Here is an 11,258-nt window from a genome sequence, read left to right on the forward strand (position 1 = left end):
TGTGGTAGATGAGCAATGTTATATACAGTGTGTTCAATGTGTGTGCCATTGAGATCTTAATATTAAGATCTTGATACATACAACCTATATCAGATAATATGCTTAGGAGAAAGAAGCAATGGAACGGGGAGGTTGGCTACTGACATCTCAAATACACTGACCCCACTGTTGGAAGTAATGATATAAAATACAAACAAGGGCATGTCAGTTAGGGTAGGGATTTTATTATGTACATGACTCCAAATTCCACACAGTATGTGAAAGCATTCAAATAGACAGAACTACGGAGACAGATGGCGGTCTGTAAAATGTGCTCTCTTTCCTTGCCAGCCTCCTACACTCAGCGCACGGGATGGAACGGCTCCACAATCTCTGCAAAGGTCTTTCTCTCTGCTCAAACACAAACGACAAAGGAACAACACAGATTACACTCAAATTGAAAAGTAGGCCTAAAGATTTGACAAAAATGCATTTAAACAAATAGCAGAGCAGTCACAGTACAGAAGGATTGTTTTGCAGAGCAGATATGTCAATCAACAAAGACTTGGCATCTAATTATGGAGTGTAGCAGGACAAACCTTGCAAAAAATATTGCTCTACAGTGTGCAGGCGTGAGGTAGTGGTAGTGAGTAACTGGTAAACTCACTCCTCAAAAGACAAGGACTGTCCCTCCAAAAGGCACGTCCCTACTGGCATACCAGTCAGCGTGTCTGCATTGCAAGCGGAAGAGCTAATGAAAGCCATGTGCAAGCCCTTAACATGGGTCTGCCGTTACACTAGCATATATACACATTATTCAAATTATGGTACAGCATGTTGTAGTCATGACAATGTGATGGTTTGAAGGAGGAGAGTGCAATAGGGATGAAACGGTTACCGGTTTCACAGTAAACCACAGTGAAAATTCCCGACAATTAGTATTACCATTTCAAAATAAATCATTATTAAAACCGTGTTCGATTACCGTGCTTTGAATAACCACGGTAAATAGGCTACCATAGACATACAGTCCGACGTCATTCCCAGTTTCGACTTCAGAGGAAATGATACGCTTACGCACCCACATCCAAAAATGGCAAATACCTCACTGCAGCCTTTCCATATTACATAGCAAAGGACATGATGCCCTTTCAACCGTTGAGAGGCCTGGCTTTCCCTATGTTATTTGTGTTTTTTTTTAATAAAAGTTGTTGAAAGGATTCCAGACTGTCTATCAGTACTTATTGGACATTTTCAGCATATTTATATATATATATATATATATATATATATATATATAAAAACAAAAAAAAACACTGTGATAATACCAATAACCGCAGGAATTTTGGTTACTATAATCGTGGTATGAAAAGTTCATACTGTTACATCCCTAGAGTGCAGAAATAAGAGTTTCTCTCAGACCTGAATGACAAGCAACATAGTAGTGTAGAACATCAAATTCACCTGAGCCCAAATAGTCCAGCTAATATTCAGGACTTATGACAAGCCATACATCTGAGCAGGGGTGTAATTTCTTTCACCTGTTGACTGTGTATTAATGTCTATTGTCTAAACTATGTGAGAAGAGAGGAAAGATCCACACACTGATTTCTCCCGGTCCACTTTATTAAAAATATACACGACTTAGGTCTTCATCAGGCAACTTCGAACTTGAAGTTGCCTGATTAAGACCTAGAGTTCGACACGTTGTGTATATTTTCAATAAAGTGGACCGGGAGAAATCAATGTGCAGATATTTCCTCTCTTCTCACGTATGTACTCTAAGATCCAGCACCTGGCCTACTAAGGTTGGATTTGCGCGCAGCTCTTTTGCCTTTTGTCTAAACTAAACAAGACAGTTATAGGCTATGTATTGTCCATTTGGCTCATGATCTACTAGTCTCAAATTTGCTACATTTTATTAGCCCAAGATGAAAAAGGGCAACTAGCCCACGTCTAGATGTATTTTAATCTGTGCATCTGTAGCCAGGGATGTGGCACAGACTTGAGAACTACTGGGCTACTACCAATTTAGGAGGAAATTATGTTTAGCAAGTCGTGGCTAGTTACTACATTAAGAGTTAAGACAGATTTACCTCTCTCCGGAAATGACTCCGGGTGGAGTCTTATATATTCACTCATGTCCCGGTCCAGTTTCGCATATATGTAGTTTTCATACTTCGTGAGGTGGTAACCAACGAACCAACCAATGGTCGCAAGCAAGACTTGTCTGTGCACACCTGCAAAAACAGTATTCAAGTTGACGTTCACATTGAATCAAAGTAGACAGCATAGCAGCATCATAGCCAGCAAGCTGTCTGACAAACGTCTCTTAGGGTATTAACGTTATGCTACATTACATTAGTTACATGGCTAGCTAGCTAGCCACTCACAACGCACAAGCTGGCTATCGTTAGCTAGCAGCCAAGTTGTGCTAGCTAACGTTACCAGCCAAGTTGTACTAGACCAGTTGTGCTAGCTAACGTTAGTAGCTAGGCCAAGAAACCTAAACTGACTCTGCCAAGCCTGGCTATCTTAGCTAGTCAAGCTAACTGTTAGCTACCGACCTGATTTGAGGGGCGGCCTGCGGTTGAAGGCATTCTCCAGCATCGCCGTGCACCAGCCAAGCGTCCCCAGCCAAAACGAGTTCCTGTTCACTATTCCTGGTGGTGGGAGAACCTTGGCCTCGTCTGGTACAATCCCCATGTTTGCAAACTGTTGAAAACTGTCCTGGTTGTCTAGCTAACTAGCTGTTCTGCAGAGGCATCACAACTTCAGTCACCTCTCAAGAGGAAGCCAAGGGCAAGGTGCAGCAGGAAAACAAGGTCGGTGAACAAACACAACACCTATTCTAATGGTTCCGCTTCACATAGAGGTGCTCAGTCGAAAAAATGTTATTGCATCTGATAGTGATAATGTATAGTAGTAATTATTTCGTTTTAATAGACTAACCTTTCTTGTTAGTGTGTAGAGTGGATTTATTTTATCTGATGTGTTTAGCTACCTAGTTACCTAGTCTAGCTACTTTCCTCAGCAAAGAAAATGTGTTTTCTACTAACGTGTAGGAGAACCCTGTGTCATCCAGTTCATAACAGCAGCTAAAAGATCGAGGATGGACAAGATCCACAACGCGGTGAACTGCACCCCGACGGGTGACATCATTTGAACAGACTCCTCTTCAAGCTGCTGCTGAAGCTGTGGAAGAGATCAACTGGCCGATATCAGGATAACTGACTGAATGCATACCAAATAGTTTGTAGGGGAAATCCCCAGGTTTTGGTAAGTTAAGTGCAAATATAATTTAACGGAACGATTATTTATTCAATTAATGTAAGCACCCGCTAGCTATGCTGTAACGCTATCCAGCACTAGCTAGCTAGCTAGCTGTCTAACTCCACCATCTTCTCCAGCAGCAGCTACACTGGCGTTAAACTCTTGTCTCTGCTAAGATGCCAGTCGAGTTTTTTTCCAACCGAAATAAAAAATAGTGCTATTTATTTCTAAGAACACGTTTAAAATATACTGTTTCAGCTAACGTTGTCTAGCTGCTTGATCAGGTTAGTACTCAGTAGCAGAAGCTATAGCTAGGAAGCAGAGGGGTGTGGGCAGCAGTTTTGCTGTTTCAATCTCAGCTAAGCAAATAACGTCACAGTTTTATATCAGTTAGCTACCCACTGTTGTTGTCACGTTATAAACATTGCTAGAATTGTAGATAGCTGTAAAATAATGCTACAAGCCAGCTGTTATGATATGCTGCATTAGCTAGGCCAATGCCCTGCGAACCTATTAGATAACAGCACACCATTTTACACTAGTTTACGTTAAAATGTATAATAACAATTACAGGAACCGAGGGGGGAGGTCTTTATTGCATTTCTGCATTTATCCCATCCCAGCTGTCCTCCTCCAGGGTCATGACGCCCGGGGACCAAGTCGTAGTGCTCAGTCCAGGTCTTGGTCAGGGACCGGACTGTAGAGCATCTGTTCTTCTGCATGTTTTTGTGCGTGGCTGTAACCCAGCGCACCAAAGATAGCAAATGTCCGGTTGTCACTCCCTCCCTATTTCCCTCCCTTCCTCAGTCGTGTTGTTGACCTGCAGTTCTATGTTCACAAGAGGCAGTGGTCCAAGAGCATCAAAACAAAAACACTATGACACCGCACATTTTCCAGATCCTCTGGTGTAGTGGATAGGGCGTCCGCCTCCCATGCTGAAGGTCGTGTGTGGATGATATTTTGTCACTGGATGTTATAGAAGCTATGTAAAAATGTGGTTACCTGGTGGTGCTATGTCAGTTATTGAATTTATGTGCAGTAATTGGACATTTGAAATACTCCTGTTTTGAAATTATACCTACAGTATAGGTGTCTCAGTAATTACACATTATATATTAGGCTATACTTTGCATGTATTTACCAGGTAAATGTTCAGTTTTTTCAGACAGACGGAAGGCCTTCCCAAATCCTCAGACCACTCTGTGGTATAATGGGCTAAGCACTGGACTTCCACACTGGAGGCCAGGGTTCGATTCCCGTTCGGGGACTTCTAACCACGTCATCTCTTTTCCTCCTCTCTGTTCCCCTGTTTCAGAAGGATGGGAGATAATGTACGTGAACAAAAAGCCCAGGCCTTCACAAATCTTTAGACCCCTTGGTGGTATAATGGGCTAAGCACTGGACTCCCACGCTGGAGGCCAGGGATTGATTCCCGTTCGGGGACTTCTAACCACGTCCTCTCTGTTCCCCTGTTTCAGAAGGATGGGAGAGAATGTACGTGAACAAAAAGCCCAGGCCGTCCCAAACCCTCAGGCCCCTCGGTGGTGTAGTGGGTTAGGCATCTGACTCCCACACTGGAGGCCAGGGTTCGATCGATTCCCGGTTGGGGGTGTCGAGAACAATGGCATTCTCGGTTCTAGCCTGGACTAGGGAAAACTCCCAATTTTTTCTTTTCTTTTCTTTTCTTTTCCTTCCCTTATGCCCTGACCCAGTTGGTTTTCTTAGTGCCTTTTCGACTGATAGATCTTGGGACCCTAGAACAGCTATTATGGCACAAAAACCATCACCCCCTCCCCCCATTCAGAATGTACCTTTGGTGTAAGTCCCACCACCAGCTCTTCCAGACTCCACCCCTGGGCAGACCAACCACCTCCAGTCCAGGGACCCGAGCAGTGTGCATGACCCCGCCCCCGCTCTCTGAAATCTAAACCGTTTCAGATTGTGCCTTTTCTGTAGACTCAGTGGAACGGGAGGGACAGAATCCACATAGCCTCTCGGGTTTTGGTAATATTTCACTCTTAGACTGGAAGGGCATGGTACGTGTTATTGTTGTGTTCTGTCCTGTCCTGTCTTATGAGTGTCTCCCATTGTCCGGTTTTTAATTCCCTTTGATCATAGAAAAATCAAAACTATGGAATTGTTTAAAGACATGGGCCTGTGCTGATTCGGCCAGAGGTCCGCCAGCTCGTCCATCAGGGACCCGCTGTAGGTCCGCTAGCCTTGTGTTATCTGGGTTTATTAGTTCAGTTCAATTTAAATATTTTTTAAAGGATGTGTTTATTTGAATGTAAAAAAAATGAATGACCACAATTGGACCAAAAAAATCGACTTTGACCGTCATGATCGATTAATTGGACCCACCCTAGATGCAAATTTACTGTGTCACTCAGCACTGCAGTTGCAACTAGAAACGGTGCTCAGAGAGCACAGACCTCCGCCCATGAATGCATTTTGTGGCTCATGCTACACCCCTCCACTGAGTCATGAAAAGCGGTCTGGTAGTTTTTGTTTAATCGTAGTCCAAAAAAATGAATGGAGGTGAATGGCCTGCCTGACTGTGTTTAGGAGGCTTGTGGACCCGCCCTCTGATTCGGATCTGCTCCAGAATTTAACAGGTTGTTAGTTGACCCATACATGACGCTACATCCCTCCACCGAGTTTCATGAAAATCGGTCTGGTAATTTTTGCAATCCAATTTGTAATCCTAGTCCAAAATATGGAGGTGAACGGCCGGCCGTGTTTGAGCGGCTCGTGAACTCACCCCATGATTTGGATCCGCTTCAAAATTTAATGGGTTCTAAGTTGGACCATGGTACACCGTTCCACCGAGTTTCATGAAAATCGATCCAGTGTTTTTATTTTTTGCCATAATCCTGCTAACAGACAAACACACAAACATGCCACCAAAAACTTTACCTCTCACCCTGGGCTGTCGCTGGGGCGGAGGTAATTATCTTGCTGACCTAACTGACAACTGACTGACATATTGGTGTCATTGCATTCTCAATCAAAGTGTTCTCAATCAAATATGGCAATGAAAAGAATGAAGTATAAATATTTAAATATTATCTCAATTTCCTGCTCTAAAGTGTTCTGATTTTTATTCCTATTCCAGTTCTGCTAATTCCCCGCCTCTCTCCGTTTCATCTGCAGGCTAGCATGAGCATGGAGGATTATGACTACCTCTTCAAAATCGTACTAATAGGAAATGCTGGTGTTGGGAAGACCTGTTTAGTCAGACGTTTTACTCAGGTATGTATAATTCACCAAGTGTTCGGTATTGATGATTTGATAAAGGTGGAATGAATGGACGTCTGTTCTGATCTTTTCCAACTACAGGGCCTTTTCCCACCCGGTCAAGGGGCAACAATAGGAGTTGATTTTATGATCAAAACTGTGGAGATTAAAGGATTGAAGATTAAGGTCTGTCTATTATTTTTCTTTCATAAAGCCTGTATGGAAATGATTGCCCTATCCCGGTGTTATGTGTCACTGTCACTTACAGCTGATGTTCATAGACCAAACAGGATAAGAGTACCCTCACATTCTTAGTTAGTTTCTCTCGCAAATCAGTCTGGATCCTCTCCATAGAGATCCGTTTGTGCCAGATCAGAAAACGATCTTGCCAATCAGCGTTCTTAAGAGGAAATACAAACAGCTACGCTGTGCAGGGTTAGGTGTAACGACAGCGAGGGGTGGTTGAAGTTAGCGCTTGATAGATGGGGATAAACATGGTTCACCAATCACCTGCCAAGTATTTTGGAAAGCGCCAGCCCTTTTCCAAACATTTTCCAACAGAGAGTTCCCAGATGGTTATGCAAAGCAAACCATCTGGAGTGGTGCGTCAGGTTAGGATAACAGTTGTCGATGGCTCCATACTGATTTCAACGCTTGTTTACACAACACTTGTTTACAGCTTCAGATATGGGACACAGCAGGACAGGAGAGATTCCGCTCCATCACTCAGAGTTACTACCGCAGTGCCAACGCCCTCATCCTCACCTACGATATCACCTGTGAGGACTCCTTCCGGTGCCTGCCAGAATGGCTGAGGGAGATCGAGCAGTACGCCAACAACCAAGTGGTGACCATCTTGGTTGGTGAGTAGGCTGCCTAGTTCCATCCAATCAGATTTTTGGGAGCATTCTTCAAACCTGATTATATATGTGTAGTTACTGTACTCACATGAGCCTGTGTGTTATGTTGGGCAATCAGTGTCAGAGGCAGTGTTTTGTATTATTCGACAGGTAATAAGATAGATCTGGCTGAGAAGAGAGAGGTGCAGAGACAGAGGGCTGAGGAGTTTGCCGAGGCTCAGAGCATGCTCTACCTGGAGACGTCAGCCAAAGAGTCTGACAACGTAGAGAAACTCTTCCTTGACTTGGCTTGTGAACTGATTCAGGAGGCCAAGCAGAACACGCTGGACAACAATGACACTGCCCCGATGCCTGGTGAGGGCAAGAGCATTAGTTACTTGAGCTGCTGTAGCCTCAATTAGGGAGCTCAGCACTTTGGCCGCGGACAGCGGCTGTGGAGTGTGGATGGCAGGGATCCATGGTCACGGTGCTCCACTGAGCCGTCCTGATGCCAGTCACTCTGTGAGCCCCACGCCTTTCAGCTGAACTAGGGAGTTCATCAAGTAAGCGTCCTTTGTTTTTCCAGGAATGAGTGTGCTCAGTGGAAACAACTCTAAGCTGCTGCCACTATGGAGAACGTTCTCCGCAATGCAACACGATGCAAAGTATAGTTTGCTTTGTGGGTCCCTGAGGTAGGTAATTACATATAGGGGTTTGTAAAAAGGAGGTTTTAGGTTTTTAAGATTATTCACGTATCTTCATTCGGATAAATGAGTTCTGTTATGTTTGATTGGAATGAAAATGCAGAAATTCACCAGCAGTATTACTTAATTTGACAGCACCACAACTTACGTTCTTCATACAACTCATCTTCACATCTGGGACATGTTCAAAATGAAAATTAAGTATATAAGTGATATATGAGTAATTGTTACAAATAGTTAGCCTACCAATCTTAACAAAATGGAAACGCTGATGCCAGAGGGTTTTGTAGATCTTCATGTATGTATGCTTCATGTTATTGGAGAAAGCTTATGGATAGTATAATTTCCAAGTGGTTTTATGTGTTACTGAATTGAAAATGATTCACCAGAGGTCCTTTGCACAATCATTTTTACTCCAGTGGAACTCTCCATCTGCGTGCTAGTTAGCACCATGTCTGCTAGTTAGCACCATGTCTGCTAGTTAGCACCATGTCTGCTAGTTAGCACCATGTCTGCTAGTTAGCACCATGTCTGATTGAAATGCACTATCGCATGTGAAAGCTATCAGAGCTCGGAACTTCAGACAGTGGTCAAGCATTTTTACTTTCTTAGTAATCTGAATGTGCTGTGTGGCTGTTTGCACCTGTGTTATTACAATATAACTGTGAATATTCTTTCTTCATCAGACTCTAATTTTACCTGCTGCTATTATAGTGTATGTTTCCGTTTTCAAGTCTGATAATAGGAAATTTAAATGTCACACATGACTAGGTTTATATTTAAACTTAATGTTTGTAGCGTCAATAACACTATATAACATGTCTTGTTATAACATGTCTTGTTTTGCTTATTCTTTTCTTGATGAATACGTTTGAGCTAAATTGATCATGTATTCATTAACCCACTACCTGCCATAACCAGTCACATGTAGTGGATATAGTGTTATAACAGTTGATTTAAGTTCACCTATCAACTAGGCCAATGTTATGTCTGCAAAGAGAGCGTACATTTCTGCCTTGGCTGTTGCCCTGCCACAATGAACATTGCCAGTACTCTAGTGTTGCAATCTTGAGACATATTTTTTCTTTAAGTGACTTACCTTGAGCATGCACTTGCCATAAAACTTGAGTGTCTGGCTTTATTTGATAGTCAATTGCCATATTGTAATGTATTGCACAACAACATAATGTTCTGTATAATTATACTGTAGTGTATTTCTGTACCATTTGTTGTTAAATGTGTTCAAGGCCTGTATTTTAACTTTGCTTTATTTGTAGTACTTTTTTCAGAACATTGGTCAATGTTTATTGAGTTTTTATCTTTTTCATATGTTTGCCAACTGGGAGAGATTCAAAGTAACAATCAGAATATTGTTGAGTAAGAACATCAGAACAATTTCTATATGATTTGTATCTTTGTTTTTCCCCTGTTAAATGTACTAAATAATAGCTATAAGCTATACTCTGTATTACATTAAATAATCACACTAAACGTCAAGTCTGGTTCTTTTTGTGCATGGCTGTAAGCCAGCACCTAGGATAGCGTTTGTCGGGTTGTCACTCCCTCCCTCCCTTACTCCGGTCAATGTTGACCTGCATTTCTCTGTTGGTACCACAAGAGGCAGTAGTTCCAGCACAAAATAAAGAAGAACACCAAAATCAACCTGCCGATCTCCACTGCACAAGTAGAGTAGCGGTTAAAGTATTGAACTTCCACCTGGGAGATTGGGGTTCAAGACCCGGTGGGGATGATTTTATGGGACTATACCCCAAACCTCCACATGTTCATCCTTTCACTCCAACCTTTTCCCAGATAGCACACAGATATCAGTCCTCCATCGGAATCAGAGCGACAATCCGCTGGAGTGTTTCTACTGGGGGGTGTCTAGAGGGGCACAGTTGTTAAGGTTACTTATGACCATATACAATGATTCAGATCATAACGTTGACAAAATTAGCATTTTTGAGAAAGTTGATAATTGCTCTACCACCGTTTTGGTCATACAATGGATGTTGATGGGCATCTTGAAAAATCATTCAAAAACATGTTAAACTCGATTTCAAAGACAAGAAACTCACCTAGGTGTTAGTTGGCGTTCTGACAGGTCCAAACATTGCAATGTATTGCTTTAATGTGGGTGAATCTACATTACCCACACTTGTTTGTGTCCATTTTCGACAAATGTTGTTTCTTCGCCAACCTAGAGCAAGCTAAGCAACTACGTTAGCAAGCTATCTAACTGCAATGTTAGCTGCAAGCTCATGTTAGCTAGCTACTCTAAATATAGATCTGCATGGCTAGGGATAAGTTATTTCACTTGAGGCGGCAAACAGAATCTGATTACGTTTTTAAATCTTTATGGGCACACTTTCCTTTTCTTGAGGAAGTTTCAATCAAAATTACTCACAGAAAGGCATTTGTTTACTGACCACTGCGACAGCACCAGCCGATGGCCACGTTCCAGTGGCTGAGAGAAAGTGGAGAGATAAGTTGTATTAAGTAGTAGGGAGTGAGGTCTAGTAGGCTAGAGATGGAATGTGGAGTTGGAAAATATATTTATAAAAATATTTGTTCCACAATTTTCATTTATTTTAGAATTGGGAATATGGAGTCGGAAAATACATTTGTTCAATTTCAGGGGGGGGGGGGGGACAATTTGTGTTTTTCATAAATTGATCTGCACCCATGCCGCCAGCAGATTTCGCCGGAGGTCCGCTAGCTCGTTCATCGGGGACCTGCTGTAGGTCCGCTAGCCTTGTGTTATATTCCGCCTGAGGTCCGCCAACTTGTCCATCGGGGACCTGTAGGTCCGCTAGCCTTGTGTTATCTGGGTTTATCCCTTACCTTTGTCCAGAAACAGAAGTTGAACCAATTGCAGCAAAATAGCTAACGTTACAGGAATCATCAGTGTAAATGCTTTAGCCACTGACCGCTACCATTAATGTTATGGAAGCTGCTGCTAGTTGGTGTGAGCTCATGAGCTATGGAAGCATTGGAACTGATGTGTCCAGGCGACAAAACCTATCTTAATTTATCAGACATTATTTCATGTAATTTAAATTCACAGCTATTTCAGTGGCATGACTAGCTTCCGTCCTACCAGTCCTGAACAGAAACAAGCCAGCCACGCACATAAGCCAGGCTGGACCTGGCCTGGTTGGTGTAGTGGTCAGTTTGTCATTGAACTCGTTTGGAAAATTACTGAAATACCCCCTTTCCCCCTCCC

The 11,258-nt window shown here is 42.7% G+C and overlaps 2 protein-coding genes across 4 annotated transcripts; one reads left to right on the forward strand and one right to left on the reverse strand.

Moving 5' to 3' along the window:
* Positions 1 to 204: 204 nt before the first annotated feature.
* ndufc2 (NADH:ubiquinone oxidoreductase subunit C2) lies at positions 205 to 2,805 on the reverse strand. 2 transcript variants are annotated; one of them, XM_084446087.1, is made up of 3 exons: positions 2,547 to 2,795; positions 2,076 to 2,219; positions 205 to 390 (listed from the first exon to the last, which is right to left on the reverse strand). In XM_084446087.1, the coding sequence occupies exons 1-3, from the start codon at positions 2,683 to 2,685 to the stop codon at positions 341 to 343; spliced, it is 333 nt and encodes a 110-aa protein (XP_084302213.1). In that variant the 5' UTR covers positions 2,686 to 2,795; the 3' UTR covers positions 205 to 340. The 2 variants fall into 2 exon arrangements, with proteins under 2 accessions (XP_084302213.1, XP_084302212.1); XM_084446086.1 differs by lacking the exon at positions 205 to 390 and adding an exon at positions 484 to 710 and having other exon boundaries at positions 2,547 to 2,805.
* A 312-nt stretch (positions 2,806 to 3,117) lies between these two features.
* rab30 (RAB30, member RAS oncogene family) lies at positions 3,118 to 9,494 on the forward strand. Of its 2 annotated transcripts, none has more exons than XM_084446069.1 (5): positions 3,118 to 3,258; positions 6,406 to 6,504; positions 6,592 to 6,675; positions 7,169 to 7,352; positions 7,500 to 9,494. In XM_084446069.1, exons 2-5 carry the CDS (start codon positions 6,412 to 6,414, stop codon positions 7,748 to 7,750), a joined length of 612 nt encoding a protein of 203 aa, XP_084302195.1. In that variant the 5' UTR covers positions 3,118 to 3,258; positions 6,406 to 6,411; the 3' UTR covers positions 7,751 to 9,494. The 2 variants fall into 2 exon arrangements, with proteins under 2 accessions (XP_084302195.1, XP_084302194.1); XM_084446068.1 differs by lacking the exon at positions 3,118 to 3,258 and adding an exon at positions 4,504 to 4,746.
* The last annotated feature ends 1,764 nt before the right edge of the window (positions 9,495 to 11,258 follow it).

The sequence above is a fragment of the Borostomias antarcticus genome (genome assembly GCF_949987555.1).
Source record: "Borostomias antarcticus genome assembly, chromosome: 1".
Classification (NCBI taxonomy): Eukaryota; Metazoa; Chordata; class Actinopteri; order Stomiiformes; family Stomiidae; genus Borostomias; species Borostomias antarcticus.

Excerpts from the sequence above, each read along its gene's own strand:
- ndufc2 (XM_084446086.1), bottom strand. The coding sequence starts at position 2,685 with ATGGGGATTGTACCAGACGAGGCCAAGGTTCTCCCACCACCAGGAATA. Across the intron at positions 2,220-2,546 it reads CAGGCCGCCCCTCAAATCAG|GTGTGCACAGACAAGTCTTG; the intron begins GTCGGTAGCTAA and ends CTGTTTTTGCAG. Across the intron at positions 711-2,075 it reads GGAGTCATTTCCGGAGAGAG|ACACGCTGACTGGTATGCCA; the intron begins GTAAATCTGTCT and ends CTTGCAATGCAG.
- rab30 (XM_084446068.1), top strand. Across the intron at positions 6,505-6,591 it reads TAGTCAGACGTTTTACTCAG|GGCCTTTTCCCACCCGGTCA; the intron begins GTATGTATAATT and ends TTCCAACTACAG. Across the intron at positions 6,676-7,168 it reads TTAAAGGATTGAAGATTAAG|CTTCAGATATGGGACACAGC; the intron begins GTCTGTCTATTA and ends ACTTGTTTACAG.